General features: G+C 38.1%; 1 protein-coding gene across 3 annotated transcripts; it reads right to left on the reverse strand.

Annotated features, from left to right (window-relative positions):
- Positions 1-9: 9 nt before the first annotated feature.
- Positions 10-25,732, reverse strand: VWA3A (von Willebrand factor A domain containing 3A). Of its 3 annotated transcripts, XM_063171880.1 has the most exons (34): positions 25,184-25,732; positions 24,840-24,957; positions 24,132-24,233; positions 23,962-24,041; positions 22,947-23,001; positions 22,100-22,198; positions 20,933-21,039; positions 20,540-20,665; positions 19,280-19,388; positions 18,868-18,933; positions 18,295-18,420; positions 17,405-17,543; positions 17,212-17,315; positions 16,894-16,974; positions 15,802-15,896; positions 14,735-14,854; positions 13,837-13,911; positions 13,015-13,159; positions 11,829-12,018; positions 11,332-11,402; positions 10,206-10,346; positions 8,711-8,810; positions 7,606-7,716; positions 7,160-7,257; positions 6,858-7,010; positions 6,252-6,360; positions 5,446-5,590; positions 4,821-4,965; positions 3,611-3,762; positions 3,216-3,342; positions 2,577-2,674; positions 2,156-2,220; positions 1,184-1,253; positions 10-912 (listed from the first exon to the last, which is right to left on the reverse strand). In XM_063171880.1, the coding sequence occupies exons 1-34, from the start codon at positions 25,246-25,248 to the stop codon at positions 900-902; spliced, it is 3,600 nt and encodes a 1,199-aa protein (XP_063027950.1). In that variant the 5' UTR covers positions 25,249-25,732; the 3' UTR covers positions 10-899. The 3 variants fall into 3 exon arrangements, with proteins under 3 accessions (XP_063027950.1, XP_063027952.1, XP_063027951.1); XM_063171882.1 differs by lacking the exon at positions 24,132-24,233; XM_063171881.1 differs by lacking the exon at positions 1,184-1,253.
- Between the last annotated feature and the right edge of the window lie 506 nt (positions 25,733-26,238).

Here is a 26,238-nt window from a genome sequence, read left to right on the forward strand (position 1 = left end):
ATATCTTAATTCTGAAGTATGACTCTATTTTTATTATATTACATATATGAAACACCTGAGATGAATTTCTAACCCTCTAAAAGACAACAGTGAACATCTACAAAATACTAGTGAGCTGTCATTACAGAAATCAGTAAAAAACAAACATATTTCACAAATCAACTGATACTGGCAAACATATTTCTAATCTTTCTAGACAGGAAATATATAAGAATAGAATTGCTCAAAAGATAGGCAGTGTCTGGTTATAAAAACACAACCAGGCTACATCAGCAATAGGGTATTATTTTCTTGCATGTCTCATCCAGCTCTAAATTCTTCTTTACTGCCAACACAAAAAGTAAAGAGTCAAAATAATTATTAGCAAAACTTCTCTGTGTAAAAACATGAATTATAAGCTTTGTTTTCTGCACTAAGGTTATTTCTTGGACTTTCTATGGAAAACTGGCATAAAGAACTATTTTCCTAACATCACAGCCATCTGTTAGGGATAATAAGCATCAGTAAAGAATTTTCAAACAACAGACAAAAATGGCAATTTAGACATACCAGCAACTAACTGAAGAAATTATCAATACAACGCAGTAAAAGAGAAACAAAAGTTGTGATCCTGTATCACCACTGATACACACACTTTAAAAATTTCTATTAGCTATATTGAAAACTATCCTCTACTTCTATTTAAACTTTGTAGAGGTCGGGCTTGATTTACTTTGAATCCTGCAAAATCTGCAAGTGGAGTGAGTGCAGCACTTATCTGCAGCTTCCTGTCTTGCCAGCAGTTGTGACAACAAAGAAAAAAAATCATCTTTCTGCTTGCAGCTGGAAGGTGTGAGCACACTTTGAAAAGAAGCAGGTGAATGCTATCATTCCAAACCTCTTCAGCATCTTTTCTTCATCTAAAATTTAATCCTACAAGTGAAGCACATGAATACTTTTAAAAATACAACTCAAAATATATTAAATGAATGGGCTCCAGGTCACCATTGGCAAAACAGTAATGGAAAACCAATACAACTGGAACTAAAAGTAATAAAGTTTCCTTTCTTACATGTTTAATGGGGCTACAGTGCTATGCCCTTTCTGGAGGATTCTAACAGGAATGCCTTCCTGTACACTTCACCAGCAATAGTTTTCCTTGGAATGCTGAGATACAGAGACAGTTGTGGAACACCAGCCTTACCTCTGCATGCCTGTAACAACTTCCTTGCTCCTGTAGGATGGTTTTACATCTGCTCCCTCTCCAAGCATCTCTGGGGAGGGATCAGCCCTTAAATGCTGAATTCTGCAGGCTCAGACACACTCTGACACACTCACACACACCCACTCTTGCACACCAGGTTCCACCCTCCATGAACCAGGCATTCTTAGCCAGCAGGGCAGACCGGATTTTTTAATTCCTATTTGAATGACTGGGCAATGTTTTTGAACCAAAATACAAACTACAGCTATAGAAACAAGGATTTAAAAAACCCAGTCTTGCTCTGTATCTGCCTCACCCAAGCCCTTGATGAATATCTTGGCAGGCCAACGTTCTCTAGTGCAACTCTGCAGTTGTCTGTGTCCATTGTTTTCCCTCAAACAGCTCTGTGACAAATGCTTCTGTCTGTTTAACCCTGAGAAAGTGCTTCCACTCAGCAATTTCTCTTTTCCTGTGGTTTTTACTTTGCCAATTGAAAGCAGCAGGTTGGCTCTGGGAGAGGTTCAGTTTGCCCAGCTGCCTCTCCCACCACTCTGTAGTGACAGTCCCGTGTTTGCTGAGGATGTCTTTGTATTAGTGGGGACATTTTCCAGTCAGCCTTGTTCATTTAACAGATAAATCATGCAGCCCATACAGCAATTGTTATTTCAGCCATTACACCTGGCTCTAACTCTCTAATGTGCTTAACTGCTTGCTAGACCATGAATAACTACAAATAACTTCAAATACACATCTGCCTTGCTCTTCTCACCCCCAACAGTTCTCTTTGAACTCTTCTTTGGTTACTTGGGGTTTTACTGTGGACTCTCTCAGCTAAGAACTAAAATCACTAAAAATATTTCAAATTTTGAAAAAAGTCACTGCTAGAAATGAATAAATTTAATAAAATATTACCCTCCTACTGAAATGCATGAACTATACATCAACTATGATGTAAATGTGGTGACTGTTTACCTGAACACTTTTTTTGGAAGCCAGAGTTGTCTTTTTGGTTTGTGTTCCATTTTTCAAGCAATAATCTGTTTGAAAGAAAAACAAATCCCAAAGAATTCCATCAGTTTTTCACAGAGGCACAGAACACCTTGGAGTCTCTGCTTAGCCCTGTCCTTGGGTGCCTTTTCAGGTATAATGCATTTGAAAGCTCTTTGCAGGAACTTTTGCCTACTATTCCCATTGAACTGGTGCTTTCTGGGTCGGGGTTGGCAGTTAGGAAGGGTAACAATGAAGAAATATAAATCTTCAATTTAATTGTCCTTCACTCTTATTCTAGACAATTCTCCAGGTCTATTTTTTTATAAAACAGACATTGGGAGTCAGATATTCTTGTCTTCATTCCATGAAATAATAAATACAAAGATTATTTATAAATACTCACCTCCAAGACTTTGCCTGCTTTAAGAAACTTCTAGCTTTTGCTACTTCTTGAGTAAGGTTCTTTAGATCATCTCCTTCAAAGTAAGGGAAAACTGGATTCTGAAAACACAATTAAAATGTTTTAACTTGCACCTATTTATTGTTTTCTGTTTCTCCACCTGAATAAACTGACCCTAAGCTCTAAATTTCCCTACTTGCAGAGAAGCTCTCGGTCTTACAAGGGGAGAGCAGAGCCAGCCTAGACTGAACCTGGCTCTGTGGCAATGCCTGAGGTCTCATGCTGGAGAATTAATGTGCTAAGCACTGTATAAGGATTTTACAGTTAAATGAAACACAAGATGGGAAGGAGAAGAAGACAGTAAAAGCTGAAGTTAGCTTAAAAACCACATGCAGACAACACAATATATTTTTTACTTCTCTTTCAAAACCTATATTGCACTTTGTATTCCTTTCATGGGCTTGGGCACCTCACCAAGGCAGCAGAAAGGCAAAAACAGATATTAAGATTTCTCTTTTTGGTTTTCCTATGAAATATCTTGGAAGTTTTGTATTTTTTTTCATAATTGTTTGTCTTTTTAAAATTAAGTTTCTCTACTGATGAAGAACTAAGAAACAAAACAAAGTGATTTATTGAACATACATCTTCATCATCCAGCCCCTCTGTCAGTATTCTGTGTGCTGCTAATTGTCCATCTTCACCTCCAGAGCTGCAGTGGAAGCGCCCTCCTGTTTGGGAAGCAAGCTTCTTCAGGAATTCAACAGCTCCTCTGTTAGCACAAAGTAGAAAACTACTTAGGAAAATTATTTTCTGAAAGCAACAGCAAAAAAATTTCTAAGAGCTTCTCAAAACTATGACATTAAAACAAATAGATTGGAGGACATGATTATAAATTCCTGTATGAAATGCAGGCCATGGGGCAGAACCTGTGCCAGAACAACCTTCCCCATTACCATCTTGCTAGCACAGACTTCTGACAATGAATAAAGTAGTCATTTTAACAGATTTTTGTTTTGTTCTTGCAAAGTATCATATACCTGTCTGCACAGCTAAAACAAATGGTGTGGATTTTAATATCTTGTTTCTTTATCAATCTTTCAATTTCTTTCAAAATCAGACTGCAACTGGTGTCTGGTTTTCCATCAGTCAATAGATACAGTGCTTCTACACCTTGGAAACTGAGAGCCTTCTGAAAAGCAGAAAATAAGCTTAAATAATTGGTACATTTATATGAAATGTTATACTTCAGAACAAAACCACCATTCCAATGATGTAAGATAGTTTATATTTGCCAATATATTTATATTTGATCATTAACCAACTTAGTTTTGTCTTTTCATTTTCGCTTATTAGGGAAGGGGATCAAGGATATAAATTTGAAAATTTAAGTTGATCATTTGTAGCATAAGACAACATATTTATAAGCAGGGCATTGCCAAAAATTGACTCATTGAAATAAGAAAGTTAACTGGTTTTGGACAACTACAGACAGAAGATTTTTACATCATATTTTATGGGAGTTAAAGTTGTTTAATGTCTGAAAAGCAGGCTCACTAAAACTTGAATGAATATTAGGAAAATTTGCTACACTAATTGACTCAGTGGACATCTCTGTAATATACACATCTTGCAGCTCTACTGCACTTCATTCATGATGAATACCATAATATTTATTTAGAGATTGTGCAAGGTTGTCTGGAAGAAGAATCATTCATTAAAGGCAACATTTCCTTTTGGATTCCATTTTTAAGTCTCATAAAACTGAAAGTTCAGTTTTAAGTTATCATTACTAGTTGATTTCTACACTGAGGATTTTTATAGGAGAAAAGTTTCTTCACCTGTTACTGAAGTTCAAGAATTGTACTCAAAACCCATGAGATCCCAACAAACCCTGCTTATTTAAAACCCTGTTTGGGTCAGAGCAACATAGCACAGCCACAGCTGTACATAAACAGCAGTTTGAGCAACTGGCTATTTCCCCTCTCCAGTATTCTTTGAACACAAATATTAAAAATACTATTGATACTGATATTTGACTTCTTTTTAAAACTTAGTATGAGCAATTAATTTGAGTATCTATGAGCCCTGGGGCCAGACACAGTGACTTGATTTCTAAAGTGTTCAGTGATTTGCATATAAAGATGTTGTACACTTTGACAGCATCATTTCCCCAGGATGTCACCAGTGAGGTTGGAATTGTTTTACCCCCACAGACAGGCTGTGCTCCCCAGGCTGTGGCACACCAACCTGCAAAGCTGCAAGGATGCAGGAGCTGCCATGAGCATGGCATGTGGCAGCCCACTGCACAGCATCATGGCAGCTTTCATCAGTTGCCGCTACAAGATGCTCTTTCCAACTCTCTGTATTTTCTGCAAATCTCAGCAGGTTAAACCTGAGGAGAAAGATGACCCACAACATTTAACCCTAACCAATACAATGAGTCACTTTGGTAAGACAGTTTTGAAATAAGTAAATACATTAAATTAAAAAAAACCCCAAACACAAGCCCAACAGTAAAAAAACCCAAACCCAACCACACCCCCTATCAAAGATCCTGGTGTTGGATTAAGCTCTTCAGCATTGGAAAAGTCAAAAAGCATATCTTACTTTCCATGAACAGAAAATCTGTGGGAATGCTGAGCCTAAAAGGGTAAACAGCATCAGCCCACAGCAGAGGCTCAGATCTTAGAGAGTTTACAACTTAAAACTGGTAAAAGCAACAGAAAAAGCAGTTCTTATCACATGCACATTATACTCTAACATACAATAATTACTGGAATTGTGTTTCAGTGCTGTATCACTGTAATTATTAAGCAATCTGATTACATAATAACGAGTGCAGATTTCAGTCTTTATCAGTAATTCACCATACCTGACTTCATTTTTTCTCAGCTGTTCCCAGATAAGGGAGGTAAGTTCTTTTGTGACAGGTGGCAGGTATGGGCCCATGGAACCAGATGTATCAATCAAAACACAGACATTTGTTTCTACAATGGTACCAAACCATCTTCTGCTTCCTGGGCCACAACATTAAAACCAATTAAGAGTTATTACATAGGCTTGTTTTATAGAGCATAATGTAAATCTTCATTCTTTAGGGTAATTCTGGGCACATTTCTACATAATTAAGTCTAATCTATGTGGCAATTACGTACTTGAAAGGTTAACAATAGAAAAGTGTTTGGCCATTTCAAAACTAGCACTATCAAATATTAATTACTAGCTAATTGTAGCAACTTGCATTAAATAATTTGTGCTTTACAATCCAGTAAAAAATTAAATTATTTCCCAAGAAAGATCGTTCTGAGCAACAGAGAGATCAAAAACAGTCTTCACCAGTAGTGATGCTGAATTTCTAAGCAGGGCACATTCTAAGCAAAACATGCAGAAAAGCTAATTTTGCTTGTATATGTTACTGTAAATATTCTGTTGATAGGAAGCTTCTATTCTGTACTCACAAACACACAAAGACCAAAACCTAACTATTTGTCAGTAAGCAAGATGTTTATCAGTTGCACAGATGCTGAATTCTCTTGTATTGACAAAAGTAAGTTTTACCTTTCAATGAAATGCAAGACAGAGAATTTTTATTCCCACTGAAGGTTCAGAGCTACATTCAGATCCATCAGACAAGAAGGGTTTGTAGATGTTTGACAGCAAACCAGAGGCACACAATACCTGAGAGGAGCCACTGCACTCTCTGGATGTAGCGCTGCAGCACCTTCTCCAGCTGCTCTCTGTAGCTTTCCAGCTCTCTGGGCTGAAACTGCAGATGTTTCACAACCCCCTGGAAAAATTCAGTTTGTACAAGAGCAGCTCACTTCAGGAAATCTGAGCTGAGCTGCTATATGTGCAATGCTGGCATTGGAGATGTTTGTCTTTTTCTCTATGAAATATGGTAAAAATTCTGTGACTCTGTTGCTTGCACTTAATTTTCTATGCTTCTCTCCAGTCATTACACAAACTGAAACAATCAAGACCCAATTTTCCCCGTTTCAACTCACACATGATTTTGATAAATTTTACTTAAATTTTAAAAATTATTTTTCATACTGTATGAATAGAGGAGATGCTACACATTCTAAAGAACATGCAGTTTGGACTTCTAACATGCTAAATGGTTTTTTTTGCAGTGAATAAAAGACCTTCTCTAGCTTGCTAGTGGAAGTATGATTTAGAAAGACCAGGGAAGAGTGGAAAGAAGTCAGAAAAATCAATCAACATTCACTAAACAAATATAAAGCCTTTCAATAATGTAGGTACCTGACATCTGCAAAAACCTACATTGATTTCTGCACTGGGGAAGATAGAACAGTATTTTGCTGACACTTTCTTGTGCAGAGACTCCACAGTTGTCTTCTGGTGGGTACAGCTTGGACCAAACATCAGTCTGGGCAATTCCAGGTTAAGCTTTTTAATACTGTACTTGGTCAGCCACTTGTAAGACAAACAAATAGAGCAACTGATTGTTGGCAAATATCAGAACAGTTTAAGTAATAACACATTGTACAGAATCACAGTTAACATTTACATTAATTCAGATGGATAGTTCCAAAATGGCAATTTATTAGTAAGGAGAAAAATACCTCTTTGCTTGAACAGATTTCCTCTTCCTCTGGCAATCTGACAGAGCAAACAGATTTTTTTACACACACTGCCTTGGGATATCTCTGATATATTGTACCTATTTAAGAAATGAACAAAGTATCTAAAAAATCACTTATTTAAAAAAATTGTCACCTTCAAAAAATTCCAAACCAAATCAACCATGTTCAAAGGGCTTTTCCTTGGAGCACCTTTGACCAAAAGATCCCAAGGGACTTCACAAAAGAAAAAAAACCCCAAAACCAGGCAAAAAGTTCCACCCACCTGCATCTAAAGTAAAAATCCTTACCACTGTTTGGTAAGTGAAACTCTCTCCCACTCACTGTTCAAGGCACCCTGGTTATCAGGCACTTACCATCCTGCCAGTTTTACAATAGAAGTGCTGATAAGAAAAGGGCTTCACCCATCCCATCCTGATAACACATACCCACATTTCTTCCTTCTTCAGTGTAAAATGCAGACACAGAAAGCTCTGGCTGCTTCCTGGGTTTGTGCTTTCCTTTATTCTCAGTCTGAGGCCATTCTTTTACTGTTTGTGCTACAAGTAAATAACAGATTAAAAACCTCATTAATTTAGCTCAGCTGGATAAAACTCTCACACAAGCAGAACACAACCCTGTTCTTCTCTTCATATATTCCTATTACCACAATTATATATCCTTCATTTTCTTTGATACTGATTAAAAATATTACAGCACTATTTCAGCAGCTTTCATAGAAATGGAACTTTTACAAATAAGAAATTGCCATCAGGAAGAATGTCACAGGAGTTAGTTTGAAAAAAATTGGAGGTTTGAACAAACATAATATTTGTTGGAGAAACCAGTTAACTTTGTACAGAGCACCTCAGATGCAAATATGAATCTAGATTTCTGAACACTGCTACATATCAACATCAGGAGATGTGAAGACTCAAATTTAATATAAAGAAACATAAACTGCAAATGTTAGTGATGATACAAAGAAAAAACTCAGAAAAATAAAAAAGAAGAAATGGAGAAAAAATTAATTGGCCTTTAAGGGCCCAGCAGTAACTGGAATCAGTTTAAGAGCTTTCATATACCAGGAGCAGTTGGAAGAGTTAGCACTTCACACAACCCAACACTGCTGTTGTGCTTTTCCTTCATTACTAGATCACAAATAAATCAAGTGGAACAGCATATTTATTAAAATGGGGTCTAACAGATTTAGTGGCAATGTATACATTGAACTAATAACATAATAAATGTCTGAACAGCTGAGCCTGATGGCATTTCCTGATAGAGGTCAGGTATTCAATCCCAGGACCTGGAAATCATTGCACAGCTGTGCAGAGTTCCTTCCTTGCACAGGGTAGAAGCAAATGAGGTAAATTACAGCTAAAACTCATCCCAAAGGAATTCCAAAACAAGCACGATGGTTCCTATAAATGTGATTAAAGATTACAATTCCAGGTGTTTCTAAAATCTTAATTTAGATCTCTAACTTAAATACTGCCTTTTAAGCAAAACCCAAAAGAAACTGAAGACAAGAAGCCCCTAATCCATTCAGACCTGGTGGAATTCCTGCTTTGGCACTAGGAGGACGCCATGCCACTGCTCTTACAGGAGTATTCCTCTCTGCACCATGGTTGTCTTTAACATCCTTAAGCACCTTTAATAACAACAAAAAAAAAAAAGTAAAAAGTGCTTCAGGTGGATCATAACTGCATTATTCTAAGCTGGAACTATGCTACTTTATTATTTAATTCCTGCTTTACTCTGGCTTTGACAAATCCGCAGAGTGCCACGACAACACATTAATTTGCAGTTTCTTGCTGGGTTAAATAACTCTAATGGCTCTGTTTTAATTTTCTTGCCAATATCATCTGCTACCATAAACCTGAAGACTAACACCTACAGGGAGAGGAGTTTGGACCATGTTTGCCACCTGAAGGAGCAGCCTAGTGTGGTAATGGCCTTGCTTTCTAGAATATACAGCATTTAGTATCTTCCTCAGCATTTTAGTGACTATTGAAAATCTAGTGCTGACACCAGTAATTTCTCCTTTGGGCTTGGCTTATCCCTCTAGGGGCTGAGCAGCCTGCTGAACAGCACAAGCACTTGTTTAACCCTACTGTAGGACAAGACTTGCTGTGACACTGAGCCTTCAAGCAACTGACATCTAATTTAACATACAGCTCTACTATAAATATCACCAAACATCTGTGGACAATCCCATACCCCTTTTCTACAAGTTTAATCCCTGCAAAACTATGTTCTCTTGTCATCTCTGAGTAATTAGTTTCTCCTGCAGTTGTGAAGAGGTGTTGAGAATATGTCACTTTTGATAAAACACCCTGGAAGTCCTACAAAGCCTTTGCAACATTCCCACACCTACATTCCCATTTCCTACATTCCCACACCTACAAAGCCATTCCCACTGCAAAGATGAGAACTGAAAGTTCCAGCAGACACTGGTCCTTTATGCATATTCCAGATGTGCACACCTACTCAAAACAGTCAAAATTAACAAACACCAGCAAAATCCCAGGGGACTCAGTAGTGCAGCTCCCCAGAAATGAGCACAGCAGGCAGGAAACAAATCCTGAATCCTGTTTTTGTTTTATGCTGGCTCTGTGAGGTCAAAGCCATGCTACTGAGCTGCAGCTGTCTCATCTGTAAATGAGCAGAACATCATAATATTCAGTACCCTCTAGAAAGACTTGCAAAATAGATGTAATTTGGTAAAGCACATTTCTGCTTTGCCTTTGTTTCCATTAAACATTAATTTTTAAGGTCAGAGGAAAGATTATTTAGACACCTTTTGACACTACAGTGTCATTATTCCATTATAATTAATTACTTAGAATGATGCACTTTTTGGTATATGGAGCATTTTGAATGCAAACAAATTCAAAGTACTATCTCAGTGCTGCTCTTATTTCTTCAAATTTTCAGCTGAGCATTTCTCTCACAAAGACCAACATCCAATAGCTGGGTAGGATCTTTAAATAACACACAGCATATTAAAAGTGGGACAATTTCAAACCATTCCATCCAGACTCACAGCTGTGGCTTTAGGAGATGGCACCTTCTGTGGTTTATTTTTCTCATTCCTCATAAGCACATCTGAGTCTCCTTCTGCTGTGAGGGGTTTCACAGACTGATTTCCTGAGCGTTGCTTTAGGGACTGCACCAGGAATGCACACTGAAATGGAAATCCACATTGCTTAGTAATTCACATACATGGAATTTAAGGAAATAACATTTCAAAGACAGGTATTTTGTATTTACTACTATAATAATAAATAATATTCCTATCTGACAATGCTTAACACCTCTAACTGAGCAGAAACCCCTCTGTGCTGTGCTTGCTCAAACAGGTATGGAAACCCTTCCTGCTCTGGGCAAACAGACTAAACCAAAAGGCAGCAGTGTACATGAACCAAGGCTGGAACAAAGTGGAAGATGGTGAACTAAGTATCTGCAACTGTTACATGATAACAAAGTATTTATGGGGGTCATTGAATAGCCACCAGCTCTTCTTTTAAAAAATCCAACTTTTGTGACTCAGACTTGCATCCAACAGGATTCTCAGCCCTCTGGACAAGGCTCTTACTGCAGATCTCTTTCTATGCACACTTTTATAAGCAGGCACCACACTGCCAGGCTGGCTACACTGCTGCAGTTATTCTGTTGGATAGCTTGGGAAAAAAGTCATGTACATGGAATATGATGAGATACAGTCTAGTTCTACACCCTCAGTACACCTGAGAAAACAACTGGTTTAGAATTGACAAAGCCACTGTGCTAATGACAAGCCTCCCTATACTGGGACTTACAAGAATGCAATGTTATTTATTTGCATATAACATTTATAACTTCATTATAATGAAGAATTAATTTATTTGAAAATAATTCATCACAGGATTGGCAACAAAAAGGAGAATCACTTGAACTGTAAACTTGTATTTGGTATGGAATCATGGCTACTCCAACACCAGTCCCTGCAGTGCTATTGTGCAACTGCTTTCTAGTCCATGTTTACTCTGTGGTCATTCATCTCACACTCTAGAACATTCCTGCTCATCATAAAAGAATTTTGTCCAATCTCCTGAACTGTGAGCTGAACAAACACTGTTGAATTTTTTTAAGAAGAAACAAGTAATTTAAAAAGTTCTATGAATTCATACCTTTTGGGAGTAGTTCTTTGCTTTTTCCATTTCAGATATAATACTGGTAATATCATCACTTTCAAAAATACCTGATAATCAAATAGATGCTAATTAGCATGAGTTTCTTAAAGTGGACAAAACAAGTATTTTTTAAAATGTACAATTTGCACCATATGCTAAATACTAATGCAGAGAATCAAAAAACCTTTGTTTCCTGCAAGCCTGATCATCTGGACTTATCTTATTAATGACTATATTTTAAAGCATCTTTAAAAAGGCTAACAGAAAATGGTGAATTCAAATGAAGGAACAAAAAAATTCCTTCATTAAGGCTGCATTATAATATTCTGCAAAGTGGCTGAAGGTCTCAATAACATTATGACCTGGGTTATATAGCTCAGTGCTCTCAGCATATCATAAAAAAGTAAACTACTTGATTTGGGAGTAAAAAAGCATTAATGAATATTATTTCATTAATGAAAAAGAAGTATGTGCTGACTTTCCTTTGCTCATACCTGTTTCTCCAAACCAGTGAAACCTCCCACTGGCTGCCTGCACAATTTCTTTCAAAGCACTGGCAGTCTCCCTGGGGGTGGCATAGCGGGCTGGAATAACCTCAGTGCCCTCTGTTACACTGAACAGACAGACATGGAGCTGCAAATCCAAACCTCCACAAGCCTCAGCCACATAAGCACTGATTGTGTGCTGTAAGACAGACAGAAAGAAACATCAGGGGCGAGCCTCTACCTCAGACAAGCTTCCATCTGCTCCACTGGTTCCTGAGTGATGTCCCAGTGCTCCCAGTTGGAGCAGCTCAGAACAGGAACATGCCCTGAGTGGTGCAGTGGCTCCTCAGGCCATGCAGACACACAACAATTGTCACTACTGCTGCTTCCAGGGACAACAGCTCCACTGCAGGCAGGGGCTGAGCTGGGGTGCATGTGGGAACCAAAGACAGATTGTGGACATCAGTGTAGCTGTGCACTGAAGCAAAGCAGGGATGAAACTGTCCATTTGTCCCTCATTTTCTTGTCAGCCATATGGGCTTTAATAATTTCTTATCTGCCCAGAACTTCCAGAGGTTTGGTAACAAAAGGAGGAGACACCTCACTGCACACACATAAAAACTCAAGGCTGTGCACACAGCTTAGTGGCCATGGAGCACATTGACTACAAATATGGATCCAGGCAAGGGATTACTGGGATAAAAACAGCAGCTGTCTCTGCACAGTGTGCTATGGAGCTCCACTGGAAAATATTTTTGAATAATTTTGTATTATTTGGATTGTATTGTATGTTTGAATAATTCTGTACATGAATTGTACAGAAATGGTAAATTACAAAAAATCAGTTTGCTCCAACTTAGAAATCTGAAGCAAAATGATGCCCAGAGCTGGAATGGGAAAGGAAACATAAAAGCATGTCTTGAATTTTCTATAAATAATTAATAATTGCTTCCTTCAACACATGATTAACAATTGCCTAACTAATATGACTAACATGACTAACATTGATTAACTAATAGAAATGGAAGTTTGGGATCCTGACAGTTGTGCTGCCTTAGGTATGTAAAGGGGGAATATTTTGTCAATGAACTGTGATTGGCTATAAGGGAAAAAGGCATGGGGAAAAAAGATAAAAATAAAGTTGATATTAGTTTTGATAGGAACTTAGAGAAAAGTTGCCTATGATGACACTCACTGTTTCCTGATCAGGTATTCCAGTAGTCAGCAGGTAGAGTCCCTGTGATTTGTGTTTATCTTTGTCTTTGAAGTCAACTTCCACAGCTCTTCTGAGGGCACTCATGAAATTTCTACTGCCCTTGCACTCCAAGCTCAACACCCACCTAAACCAAGATGTTTACAGTTCAAAGAATGAAGAAACAAAAGCTCCTGTTTCTGTTCAAAGCAATGAGGAGAACTAAGTGTCTTAAATAACACTGCACTGGAGTCTAAAATGTTTGAAAATGACAGAGAGCAAAACCTGATTATATAACAAATTATTTGTTCTGGTTTCTGTATTGCCAGCATAGCAAACTAGATTTTAAAGTAAGAGACAAAGCATAAAGAGGAAAGAATTCTCTCCTCATTTCACATGGAAAAATATTAATGCAGTAGAACTTACAGAAACAGAAATGAAACCAGAGGTGTAATGAGAACACAGAAGATGTGACTCCACAAACAGAAAGCAGGGATTTTTTCCAAAGCATGTGGGAAAAACCCCATTGTTTAGCTCTCACATCCCAACTGAACTTGAAACAGTTTTCAATTCTCCATGTAACCTCTTCACTCCTTATACAGACACTTCTGTATTTGTACATAGATATTATATATACATATGAAACATAAAGTCACCCCAAGCTTATTAACTTTTAAAATGCTATTTTCACAAGAAACTACTATGAACAATCACTGTAGAACACGGCAGCCTGTTTTTGTACCATGATAAACTTACACAATTTTTTAGTTGTTTGCAATTTTTCCCTGTGAAATTCACATACACAAGATAATTATTTGATCCTACCTCCAAGCTTTTTCTAAGTTTTCTGGTTGGGAAGGACACAGTTCCTGCTGCCAAGGCACAATGTCACTCCCAAATCTTTCACAGAAAGATAACAGCAATTAATTTTCATATTATAGTTTAGAACAAGCAAAAAGATAAAATAAATTCACAGATGAAGAAAAATCTCATTTAGGGTATTACAGATATAAAACTGCCTGATGTCAACTATTTTCTATTGGAAACCATTTAATTATCCACATTTATCCATCACCCAAGGTTTATTTGATTTTCTTTCCTGAATAGGATCACAAATGAGCTGGGAAGAGCTCAGAGGAAGGGCTGTGAAGAAGGAACTCCAACCCTCAGCTGCTGCCTGTATCTCTCCTGTGGGATAAGGGCTCTGTTCTCACACCATGTCAGGAACTCCATGAGCTGCTGGTTCTTAGTGTTACCTGCCAGACACCTGCCCAGCAGCTGTGCCACATGTTTCTGCCTGCCAGTGCTGAGTACAGAATTTTACCACTATAATATATTAAACAGCATTGGAGTTACTGTAAAATTTAAAGGGTGCTCTCAGTTATGGCACCTGAGACATCAAGATCCTCTTCTGGTGTGATTCTGACAGGTGAGTTAATACTGTTATGAACAATATAGCAGGGTGAGTATTTGTTACAGGTATGATGCAATCAGTTCCAGTGACCCTCACCCAAAAAAGTGATTTTTAATTACTAATCTGGTCTCCATATCCATATATCTGATTCATGCACTCACCCAATAAGGACCAATCAGTGCTAGTTTTGCAAATACTTCACTAAAAAACATTAAATACTAAAATATGCCTATTAGTAACTAATCTCTCATACTTCTTTTGTTGCAATGCACTACAGTTATTTTTAAAGACTCTTAAATAGTTTCTTACGCTATAATATTGAAGCAATCCTTGTTTGACATTTGTTCCTCAAGCAAAAGTCGCAAACAGTGTTGGATATGAGAGATGTAGGCAGAGTTTGTCACTGAGATATCAACAAGTACAACCACCCTGTAGAAGAAAAATGCTATTCATTAAAAAAAAGAAAAATGTCTTATTTAATTATGTATTCTTATCTTTAGTGCACTGTAACTTGTCAGGGAAAGTATCTTCTACCTATGGATCATGCTGTATACAGACTGAATCTATTTAAGAAAAAATTCTGCAAAATATCAGGTGATATTTAAAAAATAAAAATAGCAACAGTAATGGAAACTTCTGTCTTTCCTAAACTATGGAATAATCAGGGTACTGGCTACTTGTTCAGGAGCCATTAATGCTCCTGGACCCCAAACAGCTCCTCCCCTTCTCTGTACTCGAGTATCTAAAACCCTCCTGCAATGTGTGGATGTTTGCCACATGGACAGTTATTGGATATTTCACTCTCCCGTCCCAGGCAGCACTCCAGGAACATTAATGGAACAGCAATATGAACAGTAATATGGAATATTACTCCAAAGACAAATGGTGAAGGTTTCTCTCAGCTCATCAGTGCCAGAGTGGTTGCTCAGGTATGGACTGACTGATGCTACTGAGCACACTCCTGTTTAGAGGAAAGGGTTAATGAGGAGCTGCTCAGCATGGCCAGTTTTGAGGGTTGCTTGCAGAGACAATGCAGGATGTCTACAGTTAATGGACAAGGGATAATTTGGGAGCAGTAGTTTTGGAAAGACCCACAGGTGTGATGGACAGTCTGCGGGATGTGAGTTCCCAGCACAACAGAGTGGCCAGATGGGCTCATTCAATCCTTAACCAATGAGCAAGAAAATCTCTAGTAAGAGGGGCCTCAGCTACCTTCCTTTTCTCTGAAATTCCACATTCAAGGCTTGTAAACAGGAAAAAGAGAAAATGTGCAACTGAGGTTGGGTAAGGCCTCAGACAAGATGTAAATAAACACCTTCCTCAAACACATTAACACTTCAAGCCTCACAAAAAAACCTCCAAAATCAATACAATACCTTCTTTCACAAACACTTCCCCATATTCTTCTGCTAGCAACAGATAGCCAGTCAATTCGTTTCTCATAGATTCTTACCATTTTAGCAAGGACTTTCTATGCATAAATAAAGAAAATTTATGTTAAAAATAGAAAGTTCAAGTCTTTTACTGCCAAATGCTTAGGACAGAAATAACATAACAGCATAGTAATAAAAAAAAATTCATTCACTTAGATAGCAACATTTCCTTCTTAGTGCAGATAAGAAAACACAGTCCATGAGAAAAACATACAGTGATAAAAAAGCAACAAAGAATTTAAAGGTCTGTATCCCCACTTCACTTTTCCTCTTGCCACCATATTCCAAAACAGTGTTCAGGCATATCAAGAAAAGAAACAAAAGAACTTTAAAATTACAGGTTTTGTAAGCTTACCTTTTTTTCAATAGCAATTTTAGGCAGTGTTCATAACAAAACACATCATTTAACATAAAGACAATATCCTCAAACACATGTAATTCTTTAACAATAGCAATTTGATATTAAGGTAATTTGTCCAAACTTTATACACCATGATCTTTCCAAGTCTATGTAGGTGTTATTTGAGGGCATATCAAGCTAGAAAAGGACACTGAACTCACAAAGAAAACTACAATTTAGCATGCAAAATCTCCCAGTGAGCAAGACAGAAGCTGCTTTTCATTTCAGCCACTTCACACCCTCCTTCTGGAATGGCTGTAGAGTTCCACAGACTTCACATCACTCCCACTTTAATGGATTATTTACCCTGCCTGGAAACATTCCCATAGTCCTTTGTCAGGACTGCCAGTGAAGTGGGAAAGAAAAAGGACCAAGAAAAAGATCAGTATATAGCAAACACCCCCAGACAGCTTCTCTTTCATCAAACCCGCCCCACTCTCTGATGATCTGCATTCTGACCAAGGAGGAAATCCTCAGCCATCACCTCTGCCTGTAACAATCCCAGTGGCTGCAGACATACATGGACAGCTCTCTGCACAGGAATCCCTGCAGCACTTAGCTAACAAGACAATTAATGAGGAATAATTAGATGGTGCTCTAGCCCTGACAAGGCCACATCATGTTAGACAACTCACCTGATAGTTGTGCAGTACTGGCAGGTCAACATGGATATTTTTTACAGTTCCATCATACCACTCAAACTGCATCATCACTTTCTAGAAGGAGAAGTAGAGTTAACTGTTTACAGAACCCAACATAAGATTGACTAACATGGAATTTCTTCCTGGGTCATTCTTAAGAATGACATGAAATATTTGAGTTGAATCTATGACTCAAATGTCAGTCTTTAGAATTTCAGCTGATTTATACAGTACTGATTTAAATTAGTAAGATGTAGCAATAGAAAGAAAAAAACCCCACAAACCCAGGGAAAAAAGTTCCTCCTCACTTGCCTCATGTAGAGTTGATGACACTGTTTTTTTAAGAATAGGTACAAAATCTTCCACAGGAGAGAAAGCATTGGGAGCCAGAACTTGATAAAGGTCTAACTTTTTAGCTATAGGAAGAAAAAAATACATTAAATAAAACACATAGTGTGTCTTTAATTCATGTTTCATACCTGTTAAGCTTTTCTTTCTGTGCTACCTTTCAATCCATAGGTCTTTAACCAGTCTGCTGAGGTTTTGGCCAGGATGCCTGGTGTTTGAATAACTAATGGTGCTTTGTGCCTTGGAGGCTTTGGGAAGAAGCTAGAAGGTGCTGAACTTGCAAATGCTGTGGAAACCTAAAACAGATTTCAAGAAAAGCTCTTGAAAGTTTTAACATAATTTATTTTTACCCTCAATTCAAAATATCCAGCATGGAATCCTGGTGAACATAATTAAAAGCGAAGTGCTGGGATTCCAACAAGCAAAACACTTTGAAAGTAGCTATCAGTGGTCCTCCTAAAAATGGGTTTTTACTGGGGATATAGAACCTTCTAAGTAAGTCCAGAGTGACTTCTGCTCCATAGGTAGTTCTACACAGTCCTTAGTAACTATGGGATTGGAAGAGAGAAAAAAAATAATTATGTTCAGCATAGGAAGGATGAGGGGAAATATAATTAGAAATTTTATTCACAAAAAAATTCCTCCCAGACTTGTATAACAGTGCTACCAAGACAAGCCCTTGTAAGTTTGCAATGGATTTAAATGTCCAACTAAATCACACAGGAGGAAGTATCTTTGCAGCAATTTAAAGGACAGCTGCAACTGCATTTATATGATCATGCACAGAGTTAGGCTGGTGCTCTTAAGATTCCCATTACAGGGATCACAGGACAATGTTCTATTAATGCATTTTGGAGAATATTTAGTAAAATGTCTCCTTTACCGATTTTATTATTAATTTGCTCTTAACAATGGATTTTCAATAGAGAATACTCAAGGTTCACATATCAAAATACATGATCAATCATACAATTTTTTTCATATTGTGGACACTTAATTTCTAAACCTAATTATTCAAAGTACACCTGAAAATAAAAATATACATACATCTGCTCTTTTATTACCAAGCAAGCCACCAACTCTTCTTTGAAAACTCTGTTTGATGCTCTTGAGTAGGTCCTTAGCCTTCTGGGTTTCCTGAAGTAGCAGATGAAAATCACTGCTATCAAAATTCTGCAATTATAAAAACAAATGGGGAAAAATAAGTTAACTATTGTTCAAACACCAACTGAAAGCAGCTTTCTTACTTTACTTTGCAAACATCAATACAAGACTGCCTGGCATGGCAGAATTGAGCGTGAATGCATCTAATGCTCTGCATATAAATTAGTAATAATTTATAAACTTTATTACTTTGAATCACTCTACAGTAAGCCACTGCTTTTATCAGCCATAAGTCAGTAAACAATAACTGCAGGATTTATTGCACTTTTAGGGAATGTTTTCAGTTGCAGAAAGAATTAACCACAGGATTATTGAGCACATCCTCAGCATTTCTATGACAGACTTTCAGCACTAATTCTTACCATCAGCTTCTACCCAGGTGATAATTATTTCACCTTCTCAAAGTGAAGAATCAGCAAGAGAGAAAAATGCTTTGCCTCTCTGCCTGTCACCTACCTCTCCCTGGGAAGAGTAGCAATGATAACGGCCTCCTACAGCTTCTGCAAGGTTCTTTAGAACTGCCTACATATAAAAATAGGAAGAGAAACAGTTACCTTGATTTGATAGTCTCTTTTGATAATGTGGTTTGTTGTTATTTAGTTCTCAGTAGAGACAGAAAAAGAATATTTGAGATACGTGTAGTGAGAAAGCCAAAATAATTATGTTTCCATCATTTGCTTACCAGTCTTATTTTAATATGGCTGAAAAACTGAGTAAAGCAAGTTACATGCTCCAAACAATTTTTTTCATATGTCCAAATATGCTCTGAAGAGAAAAGAACACTAATTCAAGAACTCTAGGTTAGCTTCCCCACAAGTTTATGAGAGAAGTTTATTTCAGGAAGTTCAGTATTAACACAATTACTTACAAGAGAAGCAGGGCTGCTGCAATCATATGTAACAGTGTGAATCTGCACTTTTCTCCCCAGCGTACACTGCTGTGCATAATCACATAATATTTCAAAAGACTGGTCAGGGCTGATTAAAAAAGAAAAGAAAAATATATTAACAATGGCAGTAATCAAATGGGGGAAAAAAAGGCCACACTGAAGAAGATATGGAAAAAAAACTGGGAAAGAAATAATAAATCATGGGAATTATTTAGGTATTTAGCGTTATCATGCTTTTGGGGAGATTTTCTCTCCCTCCTTCAACCATTACTGAGATGTCACTACTGGAGCTTGGTTCTGTCATGAAAGTCTGGATGATAACAAACCCACTAGGATTCTATTTCCATTCAGAACAGCTTGTGAATGAAATGTTTTCAAGTATTCCCTGCTAGCCCTGAAAGCTGAAGAACAGGAGTTGTGCCTTTGGCCACTGTGACAGAAAACCTTTCAGCTCCGGTATGTAGGGATGTCCTGTTTCCAAAGGCACCAAAAAAAGTAAAACTTTGTTTTATGTTTAGAACTTAGTGTCCCACACAGCTGTCATTTCCTGAGCTCTCATGGCTACTAAAAACCTTTCCTTGCAGCTACACTTCTGCCAAGGACAGAAATTAAGGAATTTTTCACAAATGAACTTCTGGTTTCTGTTCAGAGCAGATCTAAGCAAAACTTGGAACCTTGTAATCCACACTGTGTGTTCAATAAGTTATCTGAAATTACTCTAGGTATCAATCTTGTCAAGCTTACACCATCCCTTTTTGCACATTTAAAATAAAATACTATTAGTAAACTAGGAGTAAGGTAACACTCCTAGAATCCTTATTGTAGTCTTTTCCTTGTAAGCCCAACTCCAATATTGCAATTTTCAAATTATGACCGAACTGCCTTTGAATGCCTATAGCTATTTTCTAGCAAAATCTGTCTGATCCTCTAATCTTCCCAAAGATGTGGGCTCTTTCAGTGACAGCTTTAATGACATTTAATTGGTGTAAAACTAGAGCTAGCAGGCTCTCAGCAGATTACTGTGATAAGTGATCTGCAAAGGAAATACATACCTTCATAACAGAAATGAGATTTATAAATAGTAAAAAAGGGAAGAAATAAAGGAATTCAAAGGTATATACTAAAAATACATAATACATGGATCTTGAGTTTTCTATTTATTTTTGTATCAAGTTCAGTTTCCTGTACCAATCCTGTATCCAGGTTAAATGTGGTTGTTAAGACAGAAAATGAACTTACCAGCTTCCTACAATAAGGACCAAGGAATTCAGGTCTCTCATTGCAAGGACATGCCTCAAGGCTTTCAGCAAATTGCAGCCTTGACCAGGCTCCAGCTCTTGCACCCACTGTCTTGCTTCATGTAGCCTGGGAAAGGGAAGACAAAAAGAATATTTAGGTGCTAAATAAGATAGATCACAAGGATTACTACAAACCACAGGAGCAGCTAAGATATTTTATATGTGAAAACCATCTTGAAACCACTGATCACATGTCAAATTCATTGCTTTTCTCCCCTCTTAAGATCACTGCAGGCACAGGATGAAAACCACTATTACCTAAATAAGATTGCTCAAATGAAATGGAGATCTTGTCTGAAACACCTTGACTTTTAAGAGAAATTAACTTACTTACACATGAACATTGATGGTTTTTGGAGTCTCCCACAGTGGTGAAATTTCTGTACTGAATGAGAGGCAGTACAATTCCTTCTTATAACAAAGCTGCTCATCTATTAAGGCCTAATAAATAAAAAATTATGAATGCATTACTATCCATGCTGCTTCTGGCAGGGTTATTATGTAAAAGAATGAAAATAGTAATTTCCTAAAAATAGTTACAGCAATATTTTCAGCTACCACTAAAAAAGCTTCCAAGAAAAACTCATAGAGATTCAAATATTTGGTAAGGATAGAGACAAAACCTGCAAACTCATGGCATTCCAAATAATTTGTTAATGGGACAAGAGGCAGGGATATATATGTTACTGGTACCAGTTTTTCTCTTCAGCTGATGACCACATGAAACAGCAGTGATCTAGAATGCACAGTCACACACCATGCAATTTCTAAAAAATGGTTACCTCACAATCATGGATAGGGCTAAACAATAGTTCACATATTCAAGCTAAGTAAACCAGACTGTGGAAACTGAGTTTTCTTGAAGGAGTTTTATTTGAAACACAAAAATAATATAAACTGATGGTAAATAATTCCTGTGGGAAACTGAATTGTACCAAGTGTCAAATATAGACACTAAACCAGCTACATTATATCCATACATATACAATCCTACATATTCCATCCTTACTGCAAAAGTTTTCTAAAAACAAAGAGCACAATAAAGGACAAGTTTCTTCTGAGAAGACAGAAAATGATTAATTCACCAAGGTTCTGACAAAAATTGTGAAGTGGGCCTTACTGAGACAAAAGTTAACTTAAAGGAAACTATATTTAATATAAATATTTCTATGTACAATTTGGTTCTACCTTTTACAGCTGCTTTTTTAAGCAAGTTTATTCCACAGAGAATGTTGATAGAATTGAAAAACTAACAATAACATTTTTCTTAATTATATTTTGAAGTATACTGGATGTGTTTTGATTTGGATCTGTGTTGGACATTAACAAATACTACACTTTCAAAGACATTTGGAGCACACTTTTCTACAACAGAAAATTTCTATTCTGTTTTACATCAGGATTTTAAGCAGATTGTTTTCTATTTGGTTCCTGGCTTCTAGTTCCACAAAAGCTTGATTGGTATGTTAAAATAGACAACATTTGCTTTACTATTACTTACCAAAAGGTTCTTCTGAAAATCCAACAGTCTAGGTCCATAACTCAAATGAGACACATCAACCAAAAGTCCAACTTTAGTTCCTTTTATGACACCAAACACCTTTGAAAAGTCACTGTAAATATTATCTTATCTACAGTTTAATAATTTTACTGTTTATTCTGTACAACACCATTTTTAGATCAAGCATTAGGTATTTATTTTAATTTTAAACTTTTTAGCATAAAGATGACAAAGTCAAGGAGGAAAAGAAGAAGAGAGAAAAAGAGAGTCCTACTGGCTCCCAGTTAATCATGTTACCAGGAATCATGTTACCTTCTTCCCAAGACAACTTATTAATTACTTGAGAGGATGAATAAAAAAAACTTTGTCCCCTTCAGGCTAAATCAAGCAACTTTGTGGAAACCAGATTTTGGAATGCTGCATCTTTTCCTATTCCCTTCAGGAGGGAGTTACATCTGAGCACTGGCACTGGCAGGCACAGTGTGAGGGAGCAGCTGTGCAAGGATGGGCACAATGAGCTACAAGACAGCCCCACTCCAGGCAGAGGTTAAGCTCAACATTGTCTGCTCCCATTTAAATTGTGCTGAGAGGACCTGATGACTAAGACTGCAAAGAGAGGAAAAGAGTAAATCCAGAAAGCAGAAAACTGCATGCCAACGAAAGGTCAGGAAGAACAATCCACTGTCAACATCACTGCATATAATGTGGAACTTGTAGTAAATAAGGAAAATTAAAAAAAAAAAAAAGGCTTTCTGGAAGCCACTTTTCACTAGTATTCAAAAGTTAATTTAGTCTTTAATGCCATATGGAGTTTCATTCTAAAATTATACTGCAAAGCTCAGGTTACCTTTCTGCTGTCCTGCAGCAGCCACTGAATTCGGTGTTGATAGAGTTCAATCACTCTGACAAAAGGCAGAGCACACATTAACTACAGCATTCTCTCACATGGGTGTCAGTGATAGAGTTCAATCACTCTGACAAAAGGCAGAGCACACATTAACTACAGCATTCTCTCACGTGGGTATCAATGTAACAATCAACACCTGTCTTCATCACGGCCCCTTCTCACAGGTGCAAACTCTGTGAGAGACAGGTGTTCTAAAACATGTTAAATATGCCCTTACACAACTTACTGCAGAGCTCACCACTTAAATACTTCTTTCCCTAAAGCAGAACAACTTCCAACAGTTTAATATTATAACCTGGGGTAAAACAAAATGCTTCCTGTCCTCTAAAATTGTTTTAGTTTAACCAATGGATTTTTAATTCCATGCACATAGTGTCTACAAGTTGGCAAACAGAAAGTTTAAGCCAACATTTTAAAGGGGCAAATGCATTTTGCTTTCTCAAAACAGAAAAGCTGCTTCTGTTTTATAAAGCCTGACACAGTGAGGTATGCTGAAATGGCTGCACTCTTATCAATTGTGAAGATTATTTACAGCTTACTGAACCTATAAATTAAATTGTTTAAGTTTCTTGATTTTATACATTTAAAATTCACTTTGAATACTTTCAGTTTCCATGTCACATCTGCATCCATGGCTTGAAGCTAATCCAAGTTTCATGAGTATAACCCCCAGCGACACAGTGTTACATATGGAAACATGACCAGGCCCTGGCTGCCTTTCTAAAATGAGCAAACAGCTTCACATCAACACCTGGCTGATAAACATCTTCCATAAAAACCCCCAACCCTCAGCTGCAGTGACATACAATTATTCCTTAATCTCAGCAGGAAGGATTTAATGTTGACATACTCTGAGGCGCCCAGAGACAACAAATTAAGATTTAAGGTAGTGTCTACAGTAATGGAGATACAGAATCAGTTACACAGCAAAGCAGTAAAGAAGATGGATACTTACTCAGAAAGCCTGGATTCAAAATCAGCAACAGTCTCCTCTGTAAACTCCATCACTTCACCATTTCCTGAATTCCTGGAGCACTATGCATGGTTAACATCAGAGATGCACACAAGTTAAGACTGACTAGAGAAAAGGCAGTGTACTTACAAAATAATATTGTCTTAATTTACCAGATACTCTAATGTTAATTGCAAAGATTCCAAACTGTAGCTTTTTATCCATTCTTCTGTTGTTTGCACCTTTTGAGACTGTGTTTTCTTCATTTGTTCTCTCTACAGATCAAGTGAGAAAAAATTACATGCAGTATGAGAAATTAAATGTGCTGTTTAAATGTGACAAAAATCTAATCCTAAGAAGAGTTGCTGCTAGGCAGTGCATGTCCAAGAACATAATTTTACGTAGTGGAATACCCTTCTGAATGTGGGATACAAAGGAAAAGAAACTTTCACAACACCCTCAGACTGTGAGCTAAAGGAAGGGGAAAAAGAGCTTAGTTTAGAGCAGACAGGAATGAAGACAAGAAATAGGAGAGATTAGTAAAAGAATTAGTGATTTACCAGAGAGGAATAAAAACAAGCATCTCCCAAACATGACACAGAGTTTGAACTTGGCTTCTGCCTTTTGGAGGAAAAATGCAGTATCAACAGCTGATCTCATTTATTGTTTTACCCAATTTACTGCCAGATTAATCTCTGCAGAGAAACTACATGCAGTTTCTTGACATGAGTGATCACACCATCAAACTGTCTGTGTATATATGCAAATGTATGTAAGGAAGCATATTAGTTGTCTATCAGTTTATTTATTCCCCACTGGGAATTTATAATGGGTCTGCATTACTGTACCAGCTGCTCCATTTTGCAGGAAAACTTGCCTACCAGCACATCTTGTGTCTTGCTGCTATGTGTTCCCAGCAATGCATTATCTGGTCCTAGAGGAGGCACAGCAAAATCTTGCCCTGGTGGATGATCACCCTGTTGATGGAATTTTGTCAGCCTACAAGACAATAATTTTATGAGAGCAATTCATTACCCATAAAATTCCTCTATTGTCATAAAGTAATTTCAAGTTTTTTTCTGTAGGAACTGCTCTTTGACAGTTGTTTAAGCATTAAGGTGATATATGATGTTTTGAAGGGATATAGTATATACTTTACATGAATTGTAATTTACTTTCTATCAACATATGAAGTCTCAACTAGATTTTGTTATGGTTTCCTCACCCAATTTTTTCCAAATATTGATTGTTGTCCAACAACCATGCCATTTTCCTGATGTGTGTATCCATTACATTAATAAATTTAGCCTTGTTAAAAATAAAAAGAAAGCATTAGAGCAAAAAAAAAAGTTAAAATCTTCAGGAATAAACACTATTAGAAACGTATTAATATTGTCAGCAACTTCAATGACAATTTATATTGTATGTGGGACAACAGCAAACTAAAAAATAAAGAGAAGTTACAATTATCCATTTATAGAAAACACATTTAGGAACTATTCTGCAGAGCTGCTTGTTAATGGATTTTATGCAGTTAATTATATGCGTGCACAGCTGCTGGGACACCGGCTACAGAGCTCAACCAGAAAAAGAGATTAACCACAGCAAAGCCCAGCGCGGCGGCGGGAGCTGAGCCAGCCGGGCTGGCAGCGGGTGGGCGAGCTGCCCTCGGCTTTGGGCGCGGTACGAGTCAAGCAAAAACCATTAAATCCCGGTTTTCCCTTGGCTGGGCTCCACGCCTCCCCCCGGCCCAGGCCACCCGGGCCCTGCGGCTCACAGCGGGTGTCAGCGCAGCCCCAGCCTTCCCCGAGACCCCGCTCACCTCACGGGGGAGGAGCCCCGGGTCCCCGCGGTGTCCCCTGCCCGAGAGTCACCTCAGCCCACCGGGGAGAGACCCCTCGGCCCCTCCGACCCCGCACCGCCTGATGAGACTCACCTGACGGGGGAAAGGCTCTCCCGTGCCCGCCCTCCCCTCCCTGGCACCGCGCCCGTGACAGCGACTCCCCGAACCCCTCAGCACCTCCGGCACTGCCCCGACCCTTCCCTCGTGCGGCACCGGGAGCGGAGGGGCCCAGCCCGGCCCCCACCCGCTGTTGCGGCGTTGCCGGTGGAGACGGAGCCGGCCCCGGTGCGCCGCTTCCCGCCGCCTGAGGGCGCCAGTGGGCGGGAGGCGAGGGTCCCCGCCGGGCGTGAGGGGACGCACCTTGAGGGGACACACCTGGGGGGACACACCCCTGAGGGGGGACACACCTGAGAGAGCACACACCTGAGAGAGCACAC

The sequence above is a fragment of the Melospiza melodia genome, chromosome 18 (genome assembly GCF_035770615.1).
Source record: "Melospiza melodia melodia isolate bMelMel2 chromosome 18, bMelMel2.pri, whole genome shotgun sequence".
Classification (NCBI taxonomy): Eukaryota; Metazoa; Chordata; class Aves; order Passeriformes; family Passerellidae; genus Melospiza; species Melospiza melodia.